We start from the raw sequence: 19,368 nt of genomic DNA, 5'->3' as shown, positions 1-19,368 counted from the left end.
TCAGAATGATAAAATGCAGGTCACCTTCAAAAGATCTCCTCTGGGTACCCCTGCCAAGTGGCTAGGCAGGTGACTACAAGGTAGAGGCTCTTTCTCACTTATGGAAGAGTCTTTTATTTTATTTTATTTTTAAAAAAAAGAAGAGGTCCAGTTGTTTGATACCTGTCATGCTGTTCCCCAGAGGATTTCTCCTCTTTCAACAATTATTTCCCCCAGGAAGGCATGACACTGGCTCACTCTGAAAACACAGAAGGTGGAGAGAGCCATTATTTTTCTCCTAGGCATTTTCATTTTGAACACTTTAGCTGCATGATTTTTAGCTATCTACCTATTGCTGTGATGGTTTCTGTCTTTGCTCCTCTATCTTTTATTAAAAGTGTGTGTGTGTGTGTGTGCATGCGGACGTGCGTACCTAAACTGTAATGCTACTTTCTATGTGCAGATTGCTACTTGGGGGCAACATGCAGGTGAGGAATCTCCACAGTGGTTCCTATTCGGAGGAATAATCACGCTTCAGTGCAGGGGTGGGTTTCTCGCCCCGTTCCAACTGGTTCGGTTGGAACGGGGCCGGTGGCGTCCTCGTGCACGCGCGCAGCGCACGAATGCGTACTAGCGTCTGTGCAATGCTCCAGCTGCTCCTGGAGGATCGCGCAGGCGCTGTATGCGTCCTGCGCATGCGTGGAAGCGCAGAACTCGTCAAAACCGGGTAAGGAGCGCGGGCGGGCGGGTGGGCCAGTCGCCGTTCCCGGAAGTTACTTACTTCCGGGTTCGCCGACCAACCGGTTCGCAGGGACCGCCGCGAACCGGTTGAAACCCACCCCTGCTTCTGTGGCATATCAGGTCCCACTATCAGTTGTTTAGATATCCTCTTCAAATCCTTTTTTAAAAAAAATGTTGACCTTTCCCAGTTCTTAACATCCCATGGCATGTTCCTTTTAATTGATTGTTTTTTACAGTGTTTATTTCACAATAGTTTTTAACAGATTGTTGTAAACCATTCAGGCTATTTGATAATACATAGAAAATCATTACCACTACCGCAATAGCGTCTTTTATGCCTTTATTTAGTTCTGTTAAACTCAAGTATTTCTAATGTGTCTACTGGAGCTGTGGTGGGTCACATCGACCAACTAATCAAATACGAATGTAACACCAAAGTGAATGTACTATATATTTTTTTTAAAAAAAGAATATCACTTGAATTACTTGAAGTACATTTCCCTTAATTATGTTTCAGAAACAAGTCAGACAAGATTCAATCCTGCCCGGGATACTGAGACAGCACTGATCTCACAGACTGATAACTTCAGGCAGGCTAATTTATCTCAGTCCGCCTCGATTTTTCAATGGCCCTGCAATAGCGTCACTCGTGGCATCTTTCTGTCTCGACTTCTTAGGAGATGTGAGTGGGAGGCAGAGAGTTATGATGGATCTCCTGCTTCCCCTGGTGCCAGTTCCAGGGAGGGGAGAGCGAGAGCGCTGGAGGCCCCCACTATATGGGGAGCTTAAGAGATCCATTCTCCCCCCACCCTTATTTTACATCTACATCAGTGTTTCTCAACCTTGGCGACTTTAAGTCCTGTGGACTTCAACTCCCAGAATTCCCCAGCCAGCTAACACTGATCTACATGAAGATTCACCCTGGGCACCAATTGCATTCCTTTCCAGACTGGTCGACCTTGTTCATATTGACCCCCATGCCATTTCCACTTTAACTGATTAGGATACACTCTACATGGGGCTGCCCTTGAGAAGCATTTGGAAGCTACAGTTGGTCTAAAATGCAGCAGCCCAGACAGTTTAGGTGTTTCTTGTTATGGGCCGCGTAACAGCACTGCTCTGCAAGCTCCCTGTAGACTGCTGGGTAAGATTCAAGATGCTTGTTGCCACCTATAAAGACTTCCATAGGAAACAGCCAGGCTATCTGTGCGGCACTGGTGGGTTCCGGATCCCGCTACAACCGGTACGGTTGGAACGGGCCTGGCATTGCCCACATGGCACGCGCCGTACCTGCCTGCGACGCCTCCGCAAGCCGCTGTGAAGCTCCAGATGCTCGGGGGAGCGTCGTGCAGGTGCTGTACACACCATGCGCCTGTGCGGAAGCGCCAAAGGCTTAAAAGACAGGTAAGGAGTTCGGGCGGGTGGGCCCTCCAGAGCACCGTACTGGAATGGTACTTGGTGCTCCGGGCAGGCTCCAGTACACCCATACCGGGGCGTACCGTCTGCAACCCACCACTGCTGTGGGGCTACCTTTCTCCCCTCGACTCTGCTTGCCCCACCAGTTCTAGCAAAGCATCGTCTCCATCTGTCTGCTGCGCTAAATCGCCAGCTTCTGGCTGACTTTTGTTGCTCCTATCCCCACATCCTTCCCATTAAACAATCCCACCTTGGGAAAGCATGTGGCTGTAGCCAGTGAGTGATGAGGAAGAGGAACTGCCTTCTGCACCTGATCCAAGAACCCGCAAGGCAGAAAAAGGACAGGGGCAGCAAGAGTCAGCCAGATTACTCACGAGGAGGCAGCCTTGCCCTTCTTGATAAGCTGCACCAGAAGCTGGCAATTTAGCCCAGCAGACAGATGGAGACGATGCTGGGAACAATGTCTTTGTTTTCTTGCTGAGTGTTCTCGCCTTGAACTTCGGATCATGGAACTTGCCTACTTTGGCCTAGTGCAGCAGAGTGGCTGGAGAATTCTGGGAGTTGAAATCCACAAGTCTTAAAGTTGCCAAGTTTGGGAACCACTGGCCTAGTGGATTGGATTTCCCTTTGCCTTGAGGACTAGGGTTGGCTTCATTTGAATACCCTATGAAACCCAATGGGGTTGAGCTGGTGCCGGCGCAGGGAATTGCTGGAGAATACCAATTCAGGCTTGGAAGGCTTAATAAACACTCCTTACTCTTGTGGTCTCGGTCTCAGTCTCTCTCTCTGTTCACGTTAGTGAGTGGGTTAGTTAGTGACAGCTCACACCCAGAACCACCATGAGAGGTGGACAGCCTTATAAATTGTTTCAATATATTAAATAAATAAATATACCTCTTCCTAATGGGATGGCCTTTGGTAATAAATTCATTTGGGCTAAACACTCTCGTGCTATGTTGCAAAGCAATTATTGTTTACAAAACATTACAGATAAATCTGCTATGCAATAAGTGGCAAGGAGAAGGCACAGTCGGGCAGTAGCGTTCCACCGGCCTGATTTATTTTTCTCTTTCCCAGTAACCTCCATAACCTCTCTAACGTCTTTCCCCTCCAAAACAGAAAATGAGCTTCTCTTCTTCTATGCCAGTGGTTCCCAAACTTGGCAACTTTAAGACTTGTGGACTTCAACTCCCAGAATTCTCCAGCCAGCTCTGAGGAAGGAGGGAAGGAAGGAAGGAAGGAGGTAGTCAAATGGGGAGGGAGGGAGGAATAAGGGAGAGATAGAAGGATAGCTGGAAAAAGAATGGGTGGAGAGAAGATGGATGGATGGATGGATGGAAGGAAGGAAGGAAGGAAGGAGGTAGTCAAATGGGGAGGGAGGGAGGAATAAGGGAGAGATAGAAGGATAGCTGGAAAAATAATGGGTGGAGAGAAGATGGATGGATGGAAGGAAGGAGGCAGTCAAATGGGGAGCTGGCTGGAGAATTCTGGGAGTTGAAGTCCACAAGTCTTAAAGTTGCCAAGTTTGGGAACCACTGTTCTATGCCATCCGATCCGCATTCCCCATTTACTTCATATTTCTGTCTTATGCTCTTACGGCAACTCCTCTGTTGCTTTCCCCAGCCACAAGCACCTTTTCTTAAGCCATTAGTGAATGAAAAGTTTCAATCTACAGACAGATGGATGTTCCAGTATGCCGTTATTAAACAAAGTTAATGATCCTATATGCTGCTTCATGGCAGGCCAACTCGTTAGTAGAGAGGGTTATCATGCAATTGAAATCCATAACCCCATCATAAAGATGCAGCACCGGGGCTAACCCCAAAGCTTCATTTTAACGCGGTGAATAAAAGTTGGCAGCCGAACTGTAACCACAGTCAATCTCTTGACAAAATGAAGCTATTACTTAGTCCATTTTCACTTCTTAGGGTTGAGGTAAGCCATACTATTCACTATTGCAACTCTGGTTGATACAGGAAAAACAGTGGTATATATCAGCAATACCCAGGGATCCAAACTCTGGGAGTTACTCTAAAGAGTAAAGGCACATAAGCATCTCTACTTTTGAATTTGGAAAATGTTATCATTTCTCACTCTAATTACATCCTAATTAGGTGAAATGACAATCAGGGCTCAACATTCTTGGAAAATATAGTTAAAATTCAGAAGACAGTGGTGGATGATTTTATATGAAAAGGGACATCTTGGTCAGTTGTATTATAGTAGAAAGACAATCATTATTTTTTCCTCCGTTAAAAAAAGACCATTTCACACTAAAAATACATATCTCTCTCACATTAAAAAACACAAATAAGGTTATCAAAATTTAAATACAGAGGCAGAATATGACAGAAAGGCTCCAACAGCAGAACAGAAAAAAAGCCATTCCCCTTAATCTGCTGTCTGCCACACATTTTCAAAAACTTCTCCGGAGGGTGGAGAACAAATGAAATTCAGATTTGCAAAGATGATGTAGGCTTTTATCAACTAAAGTTAACGTTTACAAACCACTGAAAGTGTGTCCATACCTAACTGCATTTAAATATTTACATATATTTGTTTGTATTTCAGTTTGTTTGTCAGAATCCTAATCTGACTATAAAGCCAAAGAAATCAGTTGGCCATTGCAAACAATTTTATCATTGTGGAACCTCGTGTATCCGTCTTTTAGATTTTAAGTGAGAACAATAATAAAAATACGATAATGCCTTCACTATTGTGGTGCTTGCCCTCTGGAAGAATATCTCTGCCGAGGACCCTTTGGCTCTTACCCCCCTGAGGGGATTCTTTTTAAAATCTTTTAAAACTTGGGTTTTAAAAGGTCTCCCAGGCCTTCAGGTAAAGTGCAGTGGAGTTCCTGTTGTTTGTGCTTTTTATGAGAGTGTGTTCGGTCTGCATAGCAATAGCAACAGTTAGACTTATATACCGCTTCATAGGCCTTTCAGCCCTCTCTAAGCGGTTTACAGAGTCAGCACATCGCCCCCACAGTCTGGGTCCTCATTTCACCCACCTCGGAAGGATGGAAGGCTGAGTCAACACTGAGCCGGTGAGATTAGAACCGCTGAACTGCAGATAGCAGTCAGCTGAAGTGGCCTGCAGTACTGCACCCTAACCACTGCGCCACCTCGGCTCTTGATAGATAGATAGATAAGAGATATGGATGGATGGATGGATGGATGGATGGATGGATGGATGGATGGATAGATAGATAGATAGATAGATAGATAGATAGGAGATATGGATAGATAGGCAGACAGATGGATAGAGATATAGAGATATAGAGATATAGAGATATAGAGATAGATAGATAGATAGATAGATAGATAGATAGATAGATAGCAATAGCAGTTAGACTTATATACCACTTCATAGGGCTTTCAGCCCTCTCTAAGCGGTTTACAGAGTCAGCATATCGCCCCCACAGTCTGGGTCCTCATTTCACCCACCTCGGAAGGATGGAAGGCTGAGTCAACCTTGAGCCAGTGAGATTTGAACTGCTGAACTGCAGATAGCAGTCAGCTGAAGTGGCCTGCAGTGCTGCACTCTAACCACTGTGCCACCTCGGCTCTAGATAGATAGATAGATAAGAGATATGGATGGATGGATGGATAGATAGATAGATAGATAGATAGATAGATAGATAGGAGATATGGATAGATAGGCAGACAGATGGATAGATATAGAGATATAGAGATATAGAGATATAGAGATAGATAGATAGATAGATAGATAGATAGATAGATAGATAGATAGATAGATAGCAATAGCAGTTAGACTTATATACCGCTTCATAGGGCTTTCAGCCCTCTCTAAGCGGTTTACAGAGTCAGCATATCACCCCCACAGTCTGGGTCCTCATTTCACCCACCTTGGAAGGATTGAAGGCTGAGTCAACCTTGAGCCGGTGAGATTTGAACCGCTGAACTGCAGATAACAGTCAGCTGAAATGGTCTGCAGTGCTGCACCCTAACCACTGCGCCACCTCAGCATATATTTCATCATATCATCCAGTTCTTTTAAAGTGTTTAACTGCCCACGATCATTCTGGATGGCCTTCAAAACAACCCCCCCCCCCCCAAAAAAAAAAACCAGAAATCTATGAGGTAAAGCTTTGGGACTACAAGGGAAAGTAACAGTTTAGTCAAAGGTTCTGGAAGACCAATGGTTGTTGGGCGCTACTGTCATGGAGTCTGCAAGATGTTTGGATGCGGGTGAGTCTGAGAGAAAGATGGCGCCTGGAGGACCCCCGGAAGGGGGTCAGCTAAGTTTCAAGGACAGCCTAGAAGGCTAAGGAGGCAGAAAGGCTATGCAGTAATAGGACACGTCTTCATCAATAAAGACTCATCAACTCTACCGACAAAAAACAATCGAGTGACAGGATCATGGGAAGTGCTGACTCTGAAGTCTTCAGAGATTTAAGAGAGCATTCAATCAGAATATCAGTTGAAACAGGAAGATTTTGATTTGTTTCTCTGTGACAGCACACAATTCTTCTTCCAAGGTGTTTCTTTCAACTTCCTCTGAATGACAATTAAGGAGCTAGAGGTTTTCCTGCAGAAAACGAAAATCTACTTGAGAAGGTTTCTGCTGGATCCCAAATGATTAAAATATGTCCTTTAAATAGAATCATTATTTTTGAGCATCTTAATCTATAGAGAAATAGAAAAAAATCCAGATTAGCTCTAAAAGGTTCCCCTCGCACATATGTGCTAGACTCTAGGGGGTGGTGCTCATCTCCGTTACAAAGCCGAAGAGCCAGCGCTGTCCGAAGACATCTCCGTGGTCATGTGACCGGCATGACTAAATGCCGAAGATGCATGGAACGCTGTTACCTTCCCACCAAAGGTGGTTCCTATTTTTCTACTTGCATTTTTTATGTGCTTTCAAACTGCTAGGTTGGCAAAAGCTGGGCCAAGTAAAGGGAGCTCACTCCGTTACGGGGCACCAGGGATTCGAACCGCTGAATTGCCAACTTTTCTGATCAACAAGCTCAGTATCTTAGCCACTGAGCCACCACGTCCCTTAAAAAAATATAGAAGCATTTAAAATAGTTAAACATTAAATGAAGAGAAGAATTATCTCTTTATCCAGCAATAAAAACAAAGGCAAGTGCTACCCTATAAATATGGTACCTAAACCTTCAACCCTTTATGAATCTTAAAGTCAACAGAAGCAAACTTTACAACACAGTCATCAACTGTTAATAAGGATAAATGAACAAAATCTGAGAGTCGACACAAAGCCAGCCATGTGACCTTGTGCAGCAGGGGTGGGTTTCTCGCCCCGTTCCAACTGGTTCGGTTGGAACGGGTCCGGCGGCGTCCTCGTGCAAGCGCGCAGTGCACGCAGGCGTACTAGCGCCTGTGCGATGCTCCAGCTGCTCCTGGAGGATCGCGCAGGCGCTGTATGCGTTCTGCGCATGCGTGGAAGCGCAGAACTCGTCAAAACTGGGTAAGAAACGCGGGCGGGCGGGTGTATCCTTCGGCGTTCCCGGAAGTTACTTACTTCCGGGTTCGCCGACCAACCGGTTCGCGGGGACCGCTGCGAACCGCCTGAAACCCACCCCTGTTGTGCAGTCACACCCTCCCAACCCTAGAAAGAAAAGCAGCGGCAAGCCACTTCTGAAATCTTTCTAAGAAAACTGTAGTGACTAGTCCAGGCAGTTTCCAGGAACCAACATTGCCTCAAATGAAGTGTAGTACACCAAAGTGTACTGCAAGAAATTTCTAGAATGCGTAGTTTCTTCTTTCCACTTCTTTCAAGTGGAATAAGCCATGCATAATTAATAAATAGGAGGATTTCATTTGTGTCTCCAAACATGTCTTCCCTTCTTCACATAAGTGAAACATACGAGAGCAAAAGCGGGTTTGACTAGGGAATTATACGGGTGCAACTTAAGAAATACAATCATTCTTGTCTGTAGAGCATCATGGTCACTGTTTCCCACTGCATTAAAAGAGCACTGAAGTCTTTCACGTGCTCATACTGTATATAGACAAGAAATTCCTTCAGTTCTCCTGCATTATTATCATTTTTACATAAAATACAAATAAGCTACCAGTTGACCTTGAGGACCTACTCATTTACCACAGAAACTGCAGCTGTTCTTACCAATGCATCTCCCAAACGTGATGCTTGATTATGATGGCACTGTTAGCAGCATTTATCAATCCTGATGGAGCCAGAACTAGTCAGTTGCTGATAAGATTGACACATGCTCACCCCCCCCAAAAAACCCAGGAAAAAAAAAAGCAATGAATAGGTAAAAGTGGAATGCAAACAGCATGATGCAAACAGCAACAGTCTAAAGCAGTGTTTCTCAACCTTGGCAACTTGAAGATGTCCAGACTTCAACTCCCAGAATTCCCCAGCCAGCGAATGCCAACGAATTCTGGGAGTTGAAGTCCGGACATCTTCAAGTTGCCAAGGTTGAGAAACACTGCACTAGAGGGAAACCGATTGCATTTTTCAAACGTGCCTATCGTGAGGGAGAACAAAAAAATAATTGCTGCCTTATCCGGTCTTTGATCTGCATTTTTTTTTTCCAAAATAGTGTTAGCTTCCATAGTTTTCACATTTTTGGAAACACATATAAAAGGTAAAAAAGGGGCAAGAATAAGAAGCGAACAAGAAGCAGTTTGAAGCAAAAAAAGGATTTTTCAAGATTTTGTAACAGATAAGACAAGCATGCAATGGCATAGCTCTGAAAATCAAACGTATCAATGCATCAATCATTTTTCCAAGTTCACAAGAGCCATATTTTGAAAAAAAAAAAAAAACTGGCTGCTGTTAAACTCCCCTCCTTTTAAAATTTATTTCTATATTTGCAGCAAATTGTTAAGCTTAAAGCCAAGGATGATCTCACTGAATTACGAACAGATGTCAGAGAGAACAGAGAATTAGCTGCTATCTCCAAGATTCTTGCAGGCAAGAACTTCTCAAAACTAAAGAATTGCTGTTTGTAATCCCCACGCCCATTGACCCTTTAGATCTTCTAAAGAAGTAACGACATTTCTCCTGTTTCACTCTTTTTTCTTCTAAACAAAGGTCGGACATGGAATATGCAGCTGATGTTCAAAGAGAATTTCAGGTTTGAAGCAAGGACCTTGCTTGTTTAGCTGTTCAGAAGTAAACAATGCACCTATCCCTTTTCAGTCACCTCTGGCCTAAGCTACACAGGTAGGGCTGGCTGGCTGGCCGTTTGGCGGTCAGAATGCAGCTGCGCGAGCGATATTGGGTGTACCTAGATACACCCACGTTACACCTATCCTCTGCGAGCTGCACTGGCTTCCTATCGGTCTCCGGATGCAATTCAAGGTGTTGGTTATTACCTTTAAAGCCCTACATGGCTTAGGCCCAGTGTACCTGTGAGACTGCCTACTGCCACATACCTCCCAACGGCCGGTGAGATCCCACAGGGTGGGCCTCCTTCAGATGCCGTCAGCCAGACAATGTCGGCTGGCGGCTCCCTGGAGGAGAGCCTTCTCTGTGGCTGCTCCGACCCTTTGGAACAAACTACCCCCAGAAATCCGGACCTCACCCACTCTCATGGCCTTCAGAAAAGCTGTTAAAACCTGGTTATTCTGGCAGGCCTGGGGCTGTTGACCTCATTGTTGAGGTCCAGCCCCGATCATAACGCATGTATGTGTGTAGTTTTTAACTTGTTTTTTTATTTTCATTTTTTATTATTTCTTTTTTCTTTCGTTGTAAGCCGCCCGGAGTCCTCCGGGATTGGGCGGCCTATAAATCGTATTAAACTTGAAACTTGAAAAAGGAACAGAGGCTGGAACACCAAAGAGGCAGACTGGCATCACGGCTTCTGCATTCTTCATTCTTAGCTGCAGGTTTGGTCTCGGAGCTGATGTACAATACCTTAAACTTAGTGGATACTTTCTCAGAAATTCAGTACAATTCATTCACAATTGAGAAGACAGCATCAAACGAAGGAAAACAGAGATTCAAGGAATTCTAGCATTACGAAGGTGCAATTTTTCCAGCTTTATATTTTAATGCAATGTATATATAATCCCACAATCTCTCCGTTTGTAAATTCTCAAATTCTGTTCTCGAAAATGGTGGTGACACAAGGTCTCCTAAACGTAGATTTGGCAGATGCCAAAAGATGGGACTATCTTAACGGGGATAACTTGAAGCACAACATTTTTTTTTAATGCACTACCTACCCCAAGAATAGTCAGGGAAACAAAATGTAACCGCTTGACAATGTTATGGCATGATCGCAGGCTTACACTTGATGTCTTTGTTCAATTCACTTGAAAAATCAACAATTCACTTGGATGCTAGATTCTCTGCCATGTATCCTGCAACACCACTAGGAGAGAGCAGAGGTAAAATTTCCAACCCAATAATTCTACCTTTATTTGTGTGACCATGTTTAGAAGTTATATAATTTTATATTTCTGAGAACAGAACAGTAGAAAAATGTTCTACTGCCCATCATTTAAAACCAGATTTAATGCTACCCTGGGTACTTAAGTTGCTATCACAATTTCTGAAGCCATGCTTTTTAAAGCCATGGGGTTAATTCACACTTTTCTTCAACCACAAAAGATCACAAATAAACCACTTTGTGAGTGGAATTTTGCATCTTCAAACAAGGGTAAAGATACAGGCCTGGCTGTCTTGCCCCCTTGCCCTTACATGAAGTTTTTAAGGGAAGAATTAGCAGACGCATGATTTTAAAAGATCAGGCCACATGTCATGCAGTGAGCAAATAGCAATAGCAATAGCAATAGCAGTTAGACTTATATACGGCTTCATAGGGCTTTCAGCCCTCTCTAAGCGGTTTACAGAGTCAGCATATTGCCCCCAACAACAATCTGGGTCCACATTTTACCCACCTCGGAAGGATGGAAGGCTGAGTCAACCTTGAGCCGGTGAGATTAGAACCGCCGAACTGCAGATAGCAGTCAGCTGAAGTAGCCTGCAGTACTGCACCCTAACCACTGCGCCACCTCGGCTTTCCCACCCAACCTGCCACGCTGGGTCACTTGTGCAAAGATCTAGCAAGCTGTATCGTCTCCAGCCTCTCAGTCATGCACACCTTTCTGCTGCTCCGTTGTGGTGTGGCAGGCCTCGCCCGGCACTTTGCCGGCCAAAACGGAGCATTGGGGGGCAGGCCCGCTCCTCTGAACCTCCATTTTGCCCTGCAAAGTGCACGACAAATGTTGCAGAGCCTCTGCCGCTTGTAAGGGCGAACAACTGCCGTGGTGCTACAAGATTCATAGTTTCGGGACTTGTTCGTAAACACTAGTGCAATATTTCTCAACCTTGGCAACTTGAAGTCCGGACATCTTCAAGTTGCCAAGGTTGAGAAACACTGCACTAGTGGGTGCTGATTCTGTAATTTTCCCTGGTAATTCCCGGGTTATGAACACCCATTACCAGGGGATTACCTGTAATATAAAACTCACATTGCCCAAACTTGCATATCTGTACATGGTACAGTGCACAGTGAATTCTTACTCTCCACAGCACATACTCATTTTCACATCGGCGGCATAAGGTATTTGTCACAAAGAATGAGTAGATAATAATGCACAGGATTATAGATCCATCACATGAAATATCCTACTATTATATACATGCATTGGATGATATTTGCCCCCATCAGCAAGTTTTTGCACACATTCTAAGCTTTAATATATAGATTAAAAAAACAGGTTCCTAAGAAGCTAGGTTTATCCAGCCAAAATAAAGAAAATTATCTTAATCTTAGTTAATGAAAGGAGATATGAGAACATCAGGATTCAACAGCAGCTAAGGTAAAATACATTTGGTGTGTTAGTAAAGTGGGTAGGACAGTTGGGCAACGGAGATGCATTTAGAGTGGGCACATAAAAAGGAAAACAAATCAGAGAGGGAAATATGAAGTAAAAGATAGATATTTAATAAGTCTACGTATACAGATGCTAAACAACAGCTACATAATCCCTAGATATTCATAAGATTTTAGGTTGAAATGTACGTGCTGCTCTAAAAAGAAATATACTCTGTTTAATTCAACAAATATTTTGAATTGATCTAAATTGCACACATGAATTAAATGAAATATATTTTATAGCACTTTCATGACCATTATTTATTTGCATCTTGACACATTTGATTGCAAAGTGCACTTTAATTGCCTAATTCTTTTATCTATTGTGAATCAAAATGAGATAAATAAATCAAAATATTTTTACATTTATGTTTGCTATATGGAAAAATGAAAAGAAAATTAAGCAACCATCAGCATATTATCAAGGACGATGATTACTGCACAGTAGCGAAAGTATCTTTAGGCTTTATGTTTGTTTTTTAAATTAAAATTAGTTGCTTAATGACACCAATTCAGATGTCTTTTGCTATTCTTTTTCCGAGGCATATTCTCAAGGATATCCTCTGCATCTCTCAGGTTATGAGAATAAATTGATCTAGAAACATAAATTGTAGTGGCCTCTTTTGCACAGATGTATACATGCACGGACTGTCTCTTGGATTTGATTACAATTCTACTTGCTAATTTACTATTGTTCAGGAATCCATAAAACTGGATGCTGCATTATGTTTGATCATGGATTGCTAGCTAAATCTTAACTTAAAAAAAAATGTTAACTTTTCAAACCGCGAATGAACAAATACGCGAAGGCTGGTCCATGCCTGACACTTTCTCAATCACGTCTATTATTTTACCAAGAGCGCTATGCGGTATAGCATCATTTGACCTACAAATGCAATGCGCCTATTCTTTAACGCTGCTCTAGTTACATGCTCGGGGCACATCCTCACTACATGTAGTCCTTGACTTACAATTCAATTCAATTCAATTCATTAGATTTATAGGCCGCCCAATCCCGGAGGACTCCGGGCGGCACAACAAGGACCAGAGAATTTATCGTTAAGAGGTACAATCATCAAGTGAGGCCCCTTACCAGTGCACCACATTTTATCACCTTCTTTTTGCCATGGTCAGGAAGCGAATCACCATAGTCATTAAGTGAAACATCATGTGATCACAATATGTGATCTTCCCTACTGGCTTTTCCGTTGAATCTCTTTGTCGGTGGTCGTCTGGGAAGGTTACCGTGATGGCGAACTTATGGCACGCATGGCACAGGTGGCATGCATAGCCATATTTCCTGGCACACCAGCCGTCAGCTCTGGCGCCCATGTGTGGGCCAGCCAGGTGATTTTTGGTCTTGCGGAGGGCCGGGGGAAGCTGTTTTCGCCCTCCCCAGGCTTCAGGAAAGCCTCCGGAGCCTGGGGAGGGGTTGTGTGTGGATGCACGTGGGGGGTCATGCGCATGGGGAAAATTGAATTTGTGTGGGCACACGCATGCGTGCGTGATAGCAAGCGCACACATTTTTGGCACACCGTAAGAAAAAGGTTCGCCATCACTGTCATAGGACATGGGATGCTGCAACTATTGTAAAGGTTTGACAGTCGACAAGCATCTGAATTGTGATTTTTATTGCTTTTTTTTATTAAAGTCCGCTCATATGTTACTGACCACAGAATTTCTATTTAACAATTATAAAATATTTGTGATCACTTATGATGCACAGACCTTCTGCCCATGGGTAAGTGTAATATAAGCACATTTATGGAAAATGTTGAAGATGCTAATGCAGTGTTTCTCAACCTTGGCGACTTTAAGTCCTGAGGACTTTAAATCCTCCAGGACTTAAAGTCACCAAGGTTGAGAAACACTGTGCTAATGTAATATTTAACTATATATCCAAGCTTTGGAATTTGACTGTTCAGTGGGAATAATAGCTTGTGTTGAGCATGTGGGATGCGTACAAGAGAAACTGGAAATGTGACATTTTCCCAGATTTCAAGGAATGACGGTGGGAAATATGTAATCTCTCTGTTTTAGAGAAGACAATATTTTCTGCTAATCAAAAGATGCAGCAGCACGAATTGCTATTGCAAAAGGGTTGTGATATTTTTCCATAACGTGTTGTAATGTTCGTATTATTGAGAGACCGCCTGCTGCCAATTACCTCCACTAGACCGATCAGATCCCACAGACTAGGCCTCCTCCGAATCCCATCAGCCGGCCAGTGTCGACTGGCGACTACCCGGAGGAGAGCCTTCTCTGTGGCTGCTCCGACCCTTTGGAACGAACTCCCCGTGGAGATTCGAACCCTCACCACCCTCCAGGCCTTCCGCACAGCCCTTAAAACCTGGCTGTTCCGACAGGCCTGGGGCTAAAGAGCTGTTGCCCCCGTCTCGAATGGTATGGCTGTTGTGTGCTTTTAAATTATGCATTGTTATGCTTTGTTTTTTAAACTTGTTGTCTGTATCCCCCTTCCCTGATTTGAATTGTGAGCCGCCCTGAGTCCCCTTTGGGGAAAAGGGCGGCATATAAATGTAATCAATCAATCAATCAATCAATCAATCAATCAATCAATTATAGTAGTGCATTCATTATTAAACCTGTGACTATTGATAAAAAGAAGAAGATACGAGACCCAAGAGAAACAGTTAATAGGAATAAACATAAAAAACAGTTTTTACCTTTGCGTCCTGGATATACATGAGGATAATATTCATAATACAAATCGGGCTGGTCTAGGTTTCCAAATGGCTCAAATTCCACTTCGGCATTTTGGTACAGACTCAGTTTTACCAGGAGTGCTAGTCTAACGAACCAAATCTTTGAAAGTAAAAAGATTAAAAAAAAAGTTTACAGCTATTACTGCAATACAAAAATGTATTTTCAGGGTTTTTTTTCAGCTATGAAGAGCAAATACCTATGAAACTAATATATCTAAAGATTATTTTTCATGTGTGCATGTGAGTTCAGTAAACTCATTTTTTTCCAGAATTTTTCCTCTTGAGCTGAATTTTTTTCTTTACTTTTGAGATCATTTGCAAATGAATTACCTTACATGGTTGGATAGTACTCTGTTCATAATCTTGATTATACAGAATTAATACGTTGACATTATCTGAAGACATGTATGGATCATTCCTATCCTCAATTATTCACCTTAACTACCTGTCAAGATTCAAGATTCAAGATTTAATGAATTTGTATGCCGCCCTACCCCAAAGGACTCCGGGCGGCTTACATAAAAAAAGGTTTTAAAAAATACTATGAAATTTAAAATAAGGAGACAAAGCAAGTTAAAAGGACCCAACATGCACTCAACTTTAGTGGGGCTGGAACTCAATCAAGGGTCAACAGCTCCAGGCCTGCCGGAATAGCCAGGTCTTAACAGACTTTCGGAAGGCCGAGAGAGTGGGGAGGGTCCGGATCTCTGGGGGTAGATCGTTCCATAGGGCCGGGGCAGCTACAGAGAAGGCCCTCCCCTGAGGAGCTGCCAGACGACATTGTCTAGTCGACAATGTCGTAAGAGGTTCAAAATGCAGATACATTACTGCAGGGGTGTCAAACTCATGTTGTCATGGCGGCGTCACGTGACATATCACGTGACTTTCCCCCCTTCGCTAAACTGGGTGGGGCTACCACGTGGTACATCCGGTCTGCGGGCTGGGAGTTTGACAGCCCTGCCTTTCTGGGTCTTTCAAACATTTAGTTTACTAATAAAACATTTTTCTATCTTTTGGTCCTCAATATTTCTAATTTAGATGTTGCAATTCCTTATAAAGAAATATTTGCAGGATGTTAAATCTGCCGCACTCAGGAAAACATTTGTTAATTGTTAATGCATCTTAAAATCTAACCAAAAATTCAATTGTTTTCTCACTATGGTCATCGCATATATTTCTATGCTAGAACAACCAAAGGCAATATTCATCTATTTTTCCCAGGCACCAAAGTAAAATGAACTGTTTACGTGAGAAATGTCAACCTTGTTTTTATTTTTCATTCATAACTGCAAGAGTTATTTATCAACCCTCTGAAAGAATCTTAAGGAAGGTCGGGGAATAACTGGAGGAAACATTGGAGGTATCCAGTTTGTGTTCCATATTTCTGGGTAGATCTTTAATGTGGAACCAATGGTTCCACCACAAAACCGCGGAGGACAAAATCGCACTCGACGAAAGCACGCATTTGACGTCATCACAGCGCGACGAAAACATCGCGCTGTGATCGAAAAATGTAAAAAAAAAAGCAAAAACCTTACCCTAACCCCCCCAAACCTAACCCTAACCCTAAATGTAACCGTAAACCTAACCGTTAACGTAACGCCAAACCTAACGCTAACCCTTAACCTAACGCTAAACGTAACCCTAACGCTCTAACCCTAACCCTAACCCTTAACCTAACCCTAACCCTTACCTTTATGTGAATCGGCTTGCTTTAATTTTAATTTTATTTCAATTTTTAATTTTTTTCGTCGCGCTGTGATGACGTCACATGCACGCTTTCGTCGAGCGCGATTTTGTCCTCCGCGCTTTTGACGGGTCACGGGAACCAATTTCTTACTCTCACACGTTTAAGGTGTGCATATTTAACCTGCATCCTAACTTTTGCCTGCTCTGCAGGCAAACATACCTGAAGAGAGTCTGTTGTGTGACTGGTGGGGAGTCCGCTTTTGCCGTAGCCTTGGCCATGGGCTGTCAGAAGCCGTCCGCACAGATCAACCGCTGCTCTCCAGTTTTTGGTGCTCTGGCGTGAAAGGGAAAGAATAGGCTAAGTAACAATTTAGCAGCTAAAAAACTTGAAGCTGCTTATTTTGCTTGAAGCAGCTACAACTGGCCATTAGTAATAATGACAAGGTCACCGAAGCTGGCCATAGGAAGCAGGATGTCGTTTGTCAAAGCTACTTGTATAATTAGGCAAGAAGCAAAGCCAGGCATGACTCACAATTTACAATTAGAAGATTGCTGGTGTAAAAGGGTATATAATTTATTACGAAGTGCCAGAGACTGTTCATTCTGAAATAGTTATCAGTTTTTAACCCTTCAAGAATATGGTTTTGCCATTGCAAAATAATCCTATCTATTGGGTCTAAGTAGCATTGCTATTTCATTTATTCCCCCCCAGCCCCAATCAAGTCATTTTTCCTATTCATTTTAATCAATTAAATCATAAAGATAATTCAGTAAGCTCCGCTTGAAAATTCAGCTGGGTGGAAACTCACAATTTAATAAATATAAATACTTGGAAGTTTGCAGCACAGTGTTTCTCAACCTTGGCGACTTTAAGTCCTGTGGACTTCAACTCCCAGAATCCCCCAGCCAGCACAGCTGGCTGGGGGATTCTGGGAGTTGAAGTCCACAGGACTTAAAGTCGCCAAGGTTGAGAAACACTAATTCAGCATCTATTCACTCCACCAGAAAGCATTCAGTAAAATTCAGAAGTAACGTGAATTTTATATTTAAAACTTAAATGCTCTGCATCATAAAAAGGTGACGGATACTTCAAAGTCACACATTCTGCCAGCAGAAGAAACAACTTATTTTTCCCCTGATCCAAAGCTTAGAAAGAGAAATCGCGTTTTGCTTCCAGTCAAAGTTACGGCAGGAAAGAGGATTATTTCTTACAATGTTTGAACAACCGAGGTAAGCAAGAATTCTTTAAAATTTTAGCTTATCATGAACAAGCAGGGAGGCAAACCGCCTGGCCGCTCTTGCTTGGCACTTGCCAGGAGCAGCTGAACAAACTTGGGCGACAATTTGTGGCTTGTTAGCATTATCTGCAAATAAGTAACGGTGCCTTCTTTCAAGCCAAGAGTCACACACCAAGGACAAAATGTAACTTATGACACCAGACTGTTAGAAAAATCACATTTCACAACTGAGCGTACTTACCTGTCACGTTATGCCATCTGTCCATGTTTTTTTCCAGCTGGAGAATTATGTGTGGAATTTATGTAGTGGACACTCTGGCAAACGAGTCTCAAGTGCCAATGTCCTAACTCACAAAACAGCTCTGCTGAATTTGTTATAGCAAGCTATGAGATATTGATCTACCCAAGTGCAACTCATCCACTCTTCCTACAAGACCTCTCTACAAACCTCCCTTATCTTTCCCCCCCCCTTTTTTTTGACTAGCTGCGTAAACCTCTAGTAAAGCATTGGGGGCATAGCTGCTACTCACCACTGAATTGTACGTGGCACGACAAAACCGTGCTCGACTAAGCCGCACCCGATTAAACCGCATCGCTGACGTCATCAACAGGGCGACAACAGCCAGCGCGGAGAAAGAAGGGCGCTTTAAATAGCGCTTTGAAAGCAAGCCGATTCAACTTAAGGTAAGGGTTAGGTTTAGGGTTAGGTTTAGGGTTAGGTTAAGGGTTAGGATTAGGTTTAGGGTTAGGTTAAGGGTTAGGTTTAGGGCTAGATTAAGGGTTAGGTTTAGGGTTAGGTTTAGGGGGGTTAGGTTTAGGGGTTAATTTTAGGTTTAGCGTTTACAGCGTGATTCTGTCTCCGCGCTGTTGTCGCCCTGTTGATGATGTCAGCTACGCGGTTTCGTCAAGCGCGCTTTAGTCGAACGCGGTTTTGTGGTGGAACCGAATTGTAGAATAACAGTTAACGGTTAAGGTAAGGCCTGCAAAATGTGCCTGGAGTCTGGACACTATTTAACCCCGGAGTGTGTTGATGTATCACAGACAATTCCTTTGGCTCTTGCCTGACTTCCTGCCCTAATTAGCTGTTTTTTTTTTCTAAATAGAGGAATTAATGAGCTGATGCATTGCAAACACCACCTTTATTCCTAAGAATGCCTCTGGGCTCCAGATGCAACTTATAAACATTATATATGCTTTGTTTGGAAATGTCAGGCCCTTGTCTAGAAAATTAACAAAGGCAAGTAGGAAGTTAAGGAGCATTGCAGGGAAGGTGGTAGATCAATGGTTCCCAAACTTGGCAACTTTAAGACTTGTGGACTTCCACTCCCAGAATTCTCCAGCCAGCATAGCTCACTTTAAGATAACAAAAAGGGAGGTGACTACATATCAGAAACATCATCTATAGCTTCCTGCTTGTGTATTGGATAATACAATCCAGTGAATTTTTAGCACAGCATCAAAGCTTGGATGAGCCTGGATAGCACTGCTTTGAACAATATATGCAGTATTTGAATATAAAGGAGTCCATTCAGTTAACACAAAAGAGCAACCCAATCAACATTTAGAAAATGAGCCACATTGATATGCTTTAGAAGAAAGAATGATAATGCCTTGATAAACTCAAACATCATTTTTTTTAAAAATAGCCAGTCCATGTATTGAATAATATTTAGGTCTGTTCAGAAGATACAAAGATTATTGGTACCATCTGAAGGCATAATATTGAGATCTGATGCCAAAT

General features: G+C 43.0%; 1 protein-coding gene across 2 annotated transcripts in view; it reads right to left on the bottom strand.

The window, feature by feature from the left end:
- The window catches only part of TRAPPC12 (trafficking protein particle complex 12), an 87,678-nt gene that overhangs the window by 46,470 nt on the left and 21,840 nt on the right, over nt 1–19,368 (bottom strand). For both annotated transcript variants that reach the window (XM_032212785.1, XM_032212786.1), the window contains exons 6-7: nt 16,610–16,723; nt 14,662–14,800 (exon numbers count right to left, since the gene is read on the bottom strand). In XM_032212785.1, the coding sequence (XP_032068676.1) occupies nt 14,662–14,800; nt 16,610–16,723 (253 nt within the window). The remainder of the gene's footprint in view (nt 1–14,661; nt 14,801–16,609; nt 16,724–19,368) is intronic.

Source organism: Thamnophis elegans, chromosome 3 (genome assembly GCF_009769535.1).
Source record: "Thamnophis elegans isolate rThaEle1 chromosome 3, rThaEle1.pri, whole genome shotgun sequence".
NCBI classification, from domain to species: Eukaryota; Metazoa; Chordata; class Lepidosauria; order Squamata; family Colubridae; genus Thamnophis; species Thamnophis elegans.
The sequence above is the reverse complement of the archived record's forward strand: the minus strand, read 5'-3'. Positions and strand labels throughout refer to the sequence as shown.